The sequence below is a fragment of the Falco punctatus genome (assembly GCF_963210335.1).
Source record: "Falco punctatus genome assembly, chromosome: 9".
Lineage (NCBI taxonomy): Eukaryota > Metazoa > Chordata > Aves > Falconiformes > Falconidae > Falco > Falco punctatus.
The window spans coordinates 54,574,851-54,585,114 of NC_137589.1; the positions used below are offsets into that span (position 1 = coordinate 54,574,851).

The 10,264-nt window shown below is 59.0% G+C and overlaps 1 protein-coding gene across 2 annotated transcripts; it reads right to left on the reverse strand.

Moving 5' to 3' along the window:
* Positions 1-747: 747 nt before the first annotated feature.
* LOC308069739 (T-cell activation Rho GTPase-activating protein-like) lies at positions 748-3,702 on the reverse strand. Of its 2 annotated transcripts, none has more exons than XM_080402573.1 (2): positions 1,218-3,702; positions 748-997 (listed from the first exon to the last, which is right to left on the reverse strand). In XM_080402573.1, the coding sequence occupies exons 1-2, from the start codon at positions 1,362-1,364 to the stop codon at positions 863-865; spliced, it is 282 nt and encodes a 93-aa protein (XP_080258699.1). In that variant the 5' UTR covers positions 1,365-3,702; the 3' UTR covers positions 748-862. Both variants share the same exon structure in this region; 1 of them encodes a protein (XP_080258699.1).
* Positions 3,703-10,264: the final 6,562 nt, after the last annotated feature.

Genomic DNA, 10,264 nt, shown 5'->3' on the forward strand with positions numbered 1-10,264 from the left:
CAGGTCAGGCAAGGGGAGCTCTTCCTACCTGGTTTCCTGGGGCAGGCTGGTCAGTTGTGGCAGGCGTGCCAGGGACTCTGCCGTGCCCTCGGGGGTGCCTGGAGGCAAATCTGGAGGTGCCTAAACCAGAAATTTGGGAGGTAACGGGTGGCAAGTGACAGCCTGGGGTAGTGAGGGCCTGACTGCCAAATTGCTGTATGAGCTCTACAGAGGAGATGCTGGTTTGCATCGTGCACATTTTGCACAGTCCAGACAACGCAGCCTAGACTTGATGAAGCTGTGACGGGAGTAGGATTTGAGCAAAAGCCCTCTCAAGGTGGCAGCTACTCCTTTCTGTCCTTCTGTGGGTATTTTGTAGGTATGTTTTGTTTGATGAAGCAGATCATACTTAATGAAGTGCATTCCAGAAACAGCCTTTCCAGTTTTCCTTAACACGCACCACTCTGGGGGGAGAGGAGGAACCCCAAAGGCACAAGAGAGCGGCTGCCAGGAGGAGGCCCAGCGGCTGCTTGGCCTCCTGGGAAATTACTGTCCCACTTGAGACATGTTGCCCCAGTGTCTGTGGAGCTGCCGTACCTCTGCCGCTTTGGGCCCTGCCCCTGTGTCTCCCCCAGCTCCTCTGTCGATGTCCAGCAGAGAGGCGGCTGCATCCAGAAAGGCTTTTGCTGGACGCTGGGTCTCTGCTGTGCCTGCAGGGCCACTTTGCTCTTCGCACCGCAGCTCTGGAAAGCAAAAGCACGTGCAGCAGCGTGACTTCTAGGAAGTCAAGAACACCTAAGCAAAGCCCAGCCGAGCCCTACACCACTTGTCTCCTCAACGTTGAGGTTTCTGGCATCCCAAGCCCCAGTGTCTGTGACAAGCCTCAGTCCCGCCTCCTACCTGTGCACCTGTCCATGGGTGCTGGCACCTCCTCGGCTGATGGAGGGGAGAGGACGGCCACCTCCCCCCCAAAGATGTCCCCACAGTTTTCAATGAGGAACTCCACCAGCACGTTCACCTGCAGACATGAAAGCCTTGGTCTCAAGCCAGGTGCCTGCAGACGTGTCAAGCAGCCTTTCCCGCTGCTGACCCTTCGTCTGCGCAGGCGGCTGCGGCTGGGGGTTGCTCTTCCAGGCACCCAGCCCACCAGCCCTGGCTCAAGGGAGGAGGCAGCCAGGGACCTCTCAAGAGCCAAGCTCCGATGGGCCGGGAAGGCAGCAGCCGGCTGCTGGGCGTACCTTCTCGGTCACCGCCAGCATGGCCTGCAGCGGGAGCAGGTCCTCGTTGGGTGGGCTCAGCAGGTTGGGCCCGACGCAGATGGCCAGGTTGCTGCAGCTCATTCTGCTGGTGGCTGCGTTGTGGCCAATGTGCTGCAGCAGGGCCATCAGCCGCTTCAGGAGGAGGAGGTTGGCCGCAGGCAACTTGTTGGCCACCCTGAGGGAAGAGGAAGACAAGGCTGATGAAGCAGAGGGTGCCCACAGCCGTCCCTGCAGCTGGCCCCAGGCGGGTGGGAGCCAGCAGCCGTGTTGCACAGCTTTGCGGCTGCCCGAAAAGACAGCTTTCTGAGGAGCCCGTGCCTTGGCAGGCAGGTCCCAGAACTCTCCCGGTCCCTGCTCACCAGGCAGGCTGCTGCCCACACTTACGCTTTCAGCTCCTCCACCTTGGCCTGCTTGCTGGCCCTCTCCATGGCTGCCATCCAGTCCTCGTAGAGGTCGATGAGGAGGAGCTTGGTTGGGATGCTTCGCAGGAAGTCCTGCAATGCCAAGGGCTGCAGGTGAGCCTTTGAACGCTGCAGGCCAGCCAGGAGCTCCTCCAGCTGCAGGTCAGAAGCGCTCACCTTCAAGATGACGGCCAGCAGCAGCGCAGGCTGACTTCCCATGTCAATGTCCTTGCCGCGGTCCAGGGCCTCGCGTAGCTGCCGAAGTTCTGTGCCGCCGGCAGCTCTGCGGAATATCCCCTCCGTCGTCGGTCCTCGCTGGCGCAGGACAGCCAGCAGCTCCTGCAGGAGAGGCAGGAGGCCACTTGCTTGGCTGAAGAACCAAGCGGTGGCAAGGACCAGAGCTCTGCCCCAGACGTGGTTGCCTAAGCGCCACAAAGGGTCTGGGACCAGAAGCAGGTTCTGGGGGTGCAAAGTCCAGTGCCCTGTCCCCGCAGCTGCTGGGGACACGCAGGCCCTCTCCAGAGCAGCCGGAGGGAGGGCTGGGGACCCCGTCTGTCCAGGCTGGCTTACCTGGATGGGCCGGGGCAGCGTGTTGTCCTCCCCACAGAGGGCTGCCAGGGGCTGCCCAAAGAGCGCCCTGCTGCAGCTGGAGCCCGCCTGCCCTGGCGCCTGGGCAGCGGCCGGGGTGCGCCGCAGGGCGAAGGGCCAGGGCAGCCCCATCCTCCTGCTGCTGGTGCTGCTCCCGCTGCTGCTCCCTCCTGCTGCAAAGGAAAACAGAGTAAGACACCACCAATGGAGACCCCAGGCCAGCGGTCCCAGCGCCTGCCCTGCCCTGCGCTGCCCTGCCTGCAGCACGGTGCTGTGTGGTGCGGCAGGATGGGCAGGGAGGCAGCAGCTGGATCCGCGGCTGTGGCTCGGAGGTGTTGACTTAGAGGCTCTTGAGAGCCATCGTGCCACGGGGTCAGCGTGTGCCAGCCTTCGCCCTGCCCTCCTGCAAGCTGCGGGCTGCAGCAGAGGCTCCGTGTCCCCGCAGAAGCACGTCCAGCAGCCGCGGCCCAGCAGTTGTCCTTGTCCGTCCAGGTGACATCCTTCCGTGGGCTGCCCAACCTGCATGGCGACACTCGGGACAAGTGAGCACAGCATTGCAGGAGGTTGCCTTGCTTTCCCAAACTCACCTGGTGCGGGGCAAAGTCCCCCTGCGTTTGCAGATGGGGCCGTCGCAGGCCCTTGCTTGAGATGAGCCTGCAAGAACCAAGAATCAGGCTGTGCTTGCAGAGCAGCCCCGCAGCAGAAAGGGCCACCAGCAGCCTGAGCGCGGCAGAGCTGGGACCCTCTGCCCTCCCGGGCTCTCTTCCCCATGTGGCAGGGTTCCTCCCAGTGTCACCAGTCAGAACGTGCTGGCGTGCTGCTGGCTTCCCAAAACTCTCTGCTCCCTGAGTGGCACCGTCAGACCCTCTGTCCCTCCCGCACAAGGTCACCCCAGTCCCTGTGCATCCCGGCGCAGCCAGAGGCAGGTGCAAGGCAGCCATTCTCACCTCTGCCTGTGCCTCCATCAGCCTCTCCAGGCTCCTGGCGCGCACTGTCCTCCACTGGGCAGGAGAGAAGGAGGGGAAGAAGGTGAGCAGCCATGGCTCTGCTGCTCGGCTGCAGGAGCAGTGCTCGGGGACAGGGCCCAGAGCAGAGAGACACTCACGGCGTGGCGGCGGCTCAGCTCCTTCTCCAGGAGCTTGATGGATGTCAGATGGGTGACGCGGGCTCCCTTGCGTCCTTCTGGTGTTCTGTGCACCGGGAAGGGAGAGGGAGAGAGCTGGGTGAGCCCCAAGCCGTCTCTTGTCTCTTGTCAGGCAGCTGTGCCCGAGAGCTGCTCGCAGCCACGGGGGCACCTTCCCCAGCTGGGGGCTGTGTTCCCCCGTCCGTCCAGCTTCTCCTGGAGCATCCCCCCGGCTTACCCCAGCAGTGTGGCCACCCACAGCTCCTTCAGTGCCTGGGATCTGCAGGTAGAGAGGAGAGAGAGCGTCAGGCCCTGCTGCCCCCAGCCCTGGGCAAAGGTGGGTGCCTGCACAGCCCTGCCCCGTGGGGCAGGATAGAGGCGCTGTCCAAGCCCTGGGTCGCTCTGCCCGGCCTGAGCAGCTGCATTTGCCCTTCCCTTCTGGGGACCAAAAGGTGACCAGGGGATGCAAGATGGGGAAACATCCCCCATCCCTCCCTCCCTGCCACCAAGCTGCCTGCTCCCTGCCCAGCTCTGCACGCAAGGCAGAGGCCTGTGTTCATGGGATGGCGTGGGCACGGCTGGGAACCTCTGCTGCCCGACCACGACTCACCCAAAAGTGGCGATGCAGGAGCCGGTGGGCCAGGCGAGGATGACAGAGGTGCTGTCCTCATCGGTGCCTTGCTCCTCCTCCTCCTGTCCATCCTGCCCCGCAGCCTCCTTCCCGCTGCTGAGCACCCACAGCTGGTCCAGCGCCAGGCAGAGCTGTGGGCGCAGGCTGGTGCCATGTCTGCAGAGAGCAGAGGCGGGCACTGAGCTGGAGGGGGGCTCCTTGGGCTGGGTCCCCACGCACAGAGCCCTGTCCCCCACCTGCCCTTGGGACGGACATTGGTGCCTCCAGCACCGAGGGGCCGGGGCCTGGGGCTGGTGCCGGTGCCAGGGTGTCCCTGGGCCGGGGCTGGGGGCAAGGACCTGGGCTCTGAGGGTCTTACCGCAACTTGGCGACCACCAGTTCCTCGTGGAGGAGCAGAAGGCGCCTCTCGCTGCTCTTGCGGCCCCGGGTCAGCCGCACGTCCGCACTCAGCACCGGCTCGGCGTCGCTGAGAGCCTCCCTGCAGAGCAGAGCGCGGCGGGCATGAGCAACGCCAGTGCTGCGTGGCCCAGCTGTGCCCGCGTGTCCCCGAGCCCGGGGGGAGCCCACCTGGAGCCGCAGCAGCAGCAGGCCTGGCCCATCCTGCCCGGGAGAGGAGGGCCCTGGCTGTGCACCGAGGAGGGGGCCCAGCCGGCGACGGGGAGGCTGGGGAGCGGGGTGCTGGTGCTGTGGCAGCGCTCCTGGGCCAGAGGCTGCCTCCTGCCAGCGCCGCTGCGTGCCAGCACAGCTCTGCCCTGCTGCCTGTGGTGGCCGTGGGCTCCCCGTGACCAACGGTCTGAGCCCAACGGAAAGTGGGCGGGGCCTGGGGGGGCGGGGCCGGGGCCCTCTCCAGTATGGCCGGGCCTGCCCCGCCCGGGGGAGCCAAGAGCAGGACAGGGCAGGGGGCGAGGGCCACCTCCCTGCGCCTGCGGCCAGCGCTTTGACCTGGGGTTTTGACAGGGTCCTGGTCGATAAAAGAAGCTGTTTTTCCTAGAGATGGCCATTGTGGCCTGAGGCAGACTCCTCTTGGTGGAGGCCGGCCTAGCGGTCGGAAGGCCTCTGGCACACAGGCCGCGCCAGGCCTCAGGCCCCAAGGCGCTGGAACTGGAGCAGGCCCACCGGGAGGAAAAACTTCCATTTTTACCAAGAGACGGGGGGACTAGCAGCAGTCAAGAGCCGCTCGTGTCCTGCCAGGCGCCACAGGGAAATGAAATGTGTGGTGAGCTTCGGCAGGAATTGTGGTGCCCCTGGAGCACCACCCTTGCTTGGGAAGGCTTTATCCCACCTGGGTGCTAAGGCTTCCCCCTTGGCAATCAGGGCTGGATGAGCGCCAACAGGAGCCCCTGCCCTGTTAGCCATGACCTTCACCCAGCCGGTGGCCAACACGGCCAGGGGCGAGTCTGTGGGGTAGGCCATGACCATGGCAAAGAAGGGACCCGTAGTCGGCTTTTGATGGCCCGTGTCTCGTTTCACTGTTGACCCTAAGCAATGCCTTGCTTCAAATAGAAGCCATTCAGAGAGTTACACACCCGCCCTTTTCAGGAAAAATGCAGGAAATCAGAGACATCTAGCAGATTCTCTTGTGGCTGTTGTACACTGCAGCAAGAAGCGGCGTGGGTCCAGTGGCTAATGCTGGAAGGGGAATTCAGCACTTCTGGGAAAGGGAGATAAAGGCACTCTTGTGGGCCAGGCTGGGATTGGAGAGCCTGGGTGGGTGTCTGGGGTCCCAGCTTTCCCGCAGTGCTGACTGTGGTGCCTGCTGCTTGTTCTTCCCTGCAACGCCGGTTGCATCCACCTGCTGGGGCTGTGCTTGGGAAGGGCTCCGGGGGTGAGCAAGCCCATGGGAGAGGCCTGGGGAGAAGCTCTTCTCCAGAGATCTACCAGAAACTGTGCAGAGCATCCGAGAGGATGCTCTGTGTGACAAGGGAAGGTGCCCGTTGGTCCAATGTATGAGAGCCTGCAGGGCTCCCATCAGGGTCCTTTGACCTACCCATCCTCCAGCCAGCAATCCAGGTGCTGGGGGGGTCCCATGTAGGTCTCCTGAGGTACCCTTTAGCCCCGGGCAAGGTGTCGTGCCTCGGTGTGTGCTTGCAGGGCCTGTTTCCTTCCTGCTGACAAGGGCGGAATTGCAGTTAAATGCCCCTGGGCGATCCCGAGCCGAGCAAACTTTTTTCTATGGGTCACACTGCTTTGCAGTCCATGTGTGTGGTTCAGCTCCTGTATAGGAGCTGAGGACACGAGGTGACCTAGCTTGGAAGCTGGCCACTCTTGCTCCAGGCAACTCCAGTTGCTTGCGTTTTCCTTCACCTTCCCCAGCCTGATCATCTCCACTGTCACCTCCTCCCTGTCCTACAAGAAGTATCCCTCTCCCAGCCATTAGGACAGTGGCACAGCACTCAGAATCCAGATCACTGGTAGAGAAGAAGGACAGAGGAAAAGAGCAGTTCTCCTTTGAAAGAAATCCTTCTTTGTCCTCCTTTAGCTACTAGTGGATGAAAAAAAGGGGGACAGAATTTCAGGCCAGCCACAGCACTGGCTTTCAATCCTGAGCTTGTCATGTCATGGCTGTTCTGGAATGTGGTACAGTGAAAGGAGAGATAGAAATGGCAAATTTTCCCCCTCGGGGCGGTCAAATGCTGGCAGAGGTTGTCCAAGGAGGTTGTGGAGTCTCTGTCCTTGCAGATCTTCAAAGGCCAAGGGCACACAGTTCTCTGCGACCTGCTCGAGGTGAGCGTGCTGGAGCAGAGGGCTTGGCCCAGAGGACCTCCACGGGTCCCTTCCAACCCCACCCTCCCGTGTGGCTCTGTGCTTTGCTTTTGCCCTGGCAGAGATCTTCAGGGACTGTGTGCTCCATTTTGTGTTGCCTTAGGGCTACAGTGTGCTGGGGTTTGGGGGCAACAAGGTCAAGTATGCCAGAGGTCAAGCGAGTCAGTGTCAAAGTGTGTTACTGTTATGGACAGAATCTGTGTTTGTTGGCCCTGCGTTCCTGGGGTTAGGGCATTTTTATCTTATCTTGTGATCTGTGTGGTGGGTTTTGTTGTGGAGAGTGCCTTTTTTCAGCTATTTTGCCTTTGTGGGGTTTGGATGTGGGCCTTTGGTTTGTGTATGATGTTTCTTCTGGTTGTTTTTCTGCTGTGCTGGTGGATGGTGGTGTTTTTTCTGTCTTGAAACCATCGTTACTGGTCTAATATATCTCCTGCAGGTCAGGCAGTGTCACTTCTGGCGTGGTCTGACTCATTTCTGGTGAGCTGGCGGGTAGGTATGGAGGACTTGTGGTCCCTCCATGGAGGATGACTGCTAGAGGACTAACAGGCAGATCTGTGGAGGGGTGAGAGGACCGCTGGCCCATAAGTAGTGACTGTCAGAGGACTAAGTGTACTTGAATTTACGTGGGCTTCCAAATTCATGGTTATTTGTCCTGCCTTGTGGAAGAGCCATGGGAAGTCACCAGCCACACGGAAGGGCAAGGGAGTTCCCAAGGCTACGTGGCTTCTTGGGTTTTGCTTTTGAGTAAGAAAGTCTTATCTCTACATGAGTGCAACTGTGAACGGTCAATTTTGCTAACTTTAGAAAGCAGGGAGTAGCACTTTTGTGCTGTGCCTCACATGGCTGCCAGGGCAGGGTGAGAAGCAGCAAGAGAATTCCTTTCTGGCACCTTCTCCAGGGGGGCAGGGCTGCACTTTCCCCAAAATGATTTTTATTGGCTCTTAACGACTGCAACTCTGAAGGGTCAATTTTCTCACCACAGAAAGCAGGGAGCAGCACTTTTCTGCTGTGCCTCACGTGGCTGCCAGGGCAGGGTGAGAAGCAGCAAGAGAATTCCTGCCTGGCACCTTCTCCAGGGGAGCCGTGCTGCACTTTGCCGAGGTGAGCTCTGGTTCTGTATGAGTGCAAAATGCTTGGGTCAAATTTCTTACCAGTGAAAGCGGGGAGCAGAACTTTTGTGCTGTGCCTCACATGGCTGCCAGGGCGGGGTGAGAAGCAGCCAGAGAATTCCTTCCTGGCACCTTCTCCAGGGGAGCAGTGCTGCACTTTGCCAAGATATATTTTTTCTTTTGGCTCTGCAGGAGTGCAGAAACTTTGGGTCCATTTTCTCACCACAGAAAGCAGGGAGCAGAACTTTTGTGCTGTTCCTCACATGGCTGCAAGTGCAGGGTACAGAACAGCAAGAGAATTTTTTCATGGTACCTTCTTTATGGGAGGAGTGCTGTACTTTCCCAAGGTGATTTTTTGGGCTTTTAACCATTGCAACTCTGAAGGATCAATTTTCTCACCACAGAAAGCAGGGAGTAGCACTTTTGTGCTGTGCCTCACATGGCTGCCAGGGCAGGGTGAGAAGCAGCAAGAGAATTCCTTCCTGGCACCTTCTCCAGGGGGCCAGAGCAGCACTTTGCCGAGGTGAGCTCTGGTTCTGCATGAGTGCACAAGGTTTTGGTCAATTTTTTCACCACAGAAAGCAGGGAGCAGCACTTTTCTGCTGTGCCTCACATGGCTGCCAGGGCAGGGTGAGAAGCAGCCAGAGAATTCCTTCCTGGCACCTTCTCCAGGGGAGCACTGCTGCACTTTCCCAAGATATATTTTTTCTTTTGGTTCTGCAGGAGTGCAAAAACTTTGGGTTCGTTTTCTCACCACAGAAAGCAGGGAGCAGAACTTTTCTGCTGTGCCTCACATGGCTGCCAGGGCAGGGTGAGAAGCAGCAAGAGAATTCCTTCCTGGCACCTTCTCCAGGGGGACAGTGCAGCACTTTGCCAAGGTGACTCTTTGGGGCTCTGCATGATTGCCAATGTATAGGCGTCCAATTTCTCACCACAGAGAGAAGGGTGCCGAACTTTTCTGCTGTGCCTGATGTGGCTGCAAGGACATGGTGAGAAGGTTCCAGGTAGGAATTCTCTTGTTGTTTCCCACCGTGCCCTGGCAGCCATGAGAGGAACAGCACAAAAGTTCTGCTCCGTGCATTCTCTTCTGAGAAATTTGACCTCTCGTACTTGGAATCATTCACAGAACAAAAAAATCACCTTGGGAAAGCGCAGCGCTGCTCCCCTGGAGAAGATGCTAGGAAGGAATTCTTTTGCTGCTTCTCACCGTGCTCTGGCAGCCATGTGAGGTACAGCACAAAATTTCTGCTCCCTGCTTTCTGTGGTGAGAAAACAGACCCCTCACATTTGAAATCATGCAGAGCCAAAAAACCGCACCTCGGCAAAGTGCAGCGCTGCTCCCCTGGAGAAGGTGCCAGGCAGGAATTCTCTTGCTGCTTCTCACCCTGCCCTGGCAGCCATGTGAGGCACAGCACAAAAGCACAGCAGTACGTAGTAGTAGGTACTGGAGTAAAGGGAGCGTGGGGGAGGAGGCTGGAGCTTGGCACCCTGCTCTGGCACATCTGGGTTTCCTGAGACACGTCAGGAATTGTACCCCAGCCCTGGGTATATTTCCTCATTGCTTTTCTGAGGTGATGGTAGCTGTTGTGTCCTGGCGCAGCTGGTTCCCCTGCCCAGGTTTGGGGCGTTCATGCTCTGAACCCACAGTCGAGCTGCCCGAGCCGTCTGTGCCCTGAGCCTGGAGCAGAGGGGCAGTTGCAGTCTGTCCTTAATTTCTGGGGGGGGTGAAGGGCTCTCTGAGGTGGGGAAGATGGAGCTCCCCGTGCAGCAGCCAGGGGTGGTGGCTGGAGGTGGGCTGTGTTGCGGTTGCTGTTTTGTCCTGCCCCTGCAGGAGAATGTGGCTGCTTTCTTAGTTCTGCTGCTTTCCTCCTGATGCAGGAGGCTGGTCCCTGCAGGCTCCAGGGAAGCGGGGCTCTGGAAGTGCCTAACTCTGGGGCTAGAGGGTAGGGGAAGCTGCTGGACTGGTATGGGGGCATGCAGACTGGAAGCCCTCTGGAAATAACTGGTGTGGGCATGATGAGCAGGATTAATTTCAAGTGAAATGAAATTATAGTTAGAAAATTGAAACAAATAATCCAGTTGCTCTCAAGACCCAGTAATAAAGCACTGATACCCAGATTAGTGTTGTATCATCCCCATTAGATTTCTCTCTTAACGAATAGTTATTTCTAGCTTTCAATCCGAGCTCCAGCTGCAGCATGCCCTTGTGTCCGTAGGACCGTGCTGTTCTCTCATGTTCCTGGCAAGGACAAAAGGAAATGGCAACCCTGTTGTTCCCTGAAACTATGAAGGGCCTGGTACCGTGAACATGCGCAATGCTGTGGCTGTTTCGGGAGTAATGAGCTGAAAGTATTGCCTTGTTTGCAGGATGTGGGTCAAACCTGAGGGGAAGGGAATGGTGGTCTTTGCAC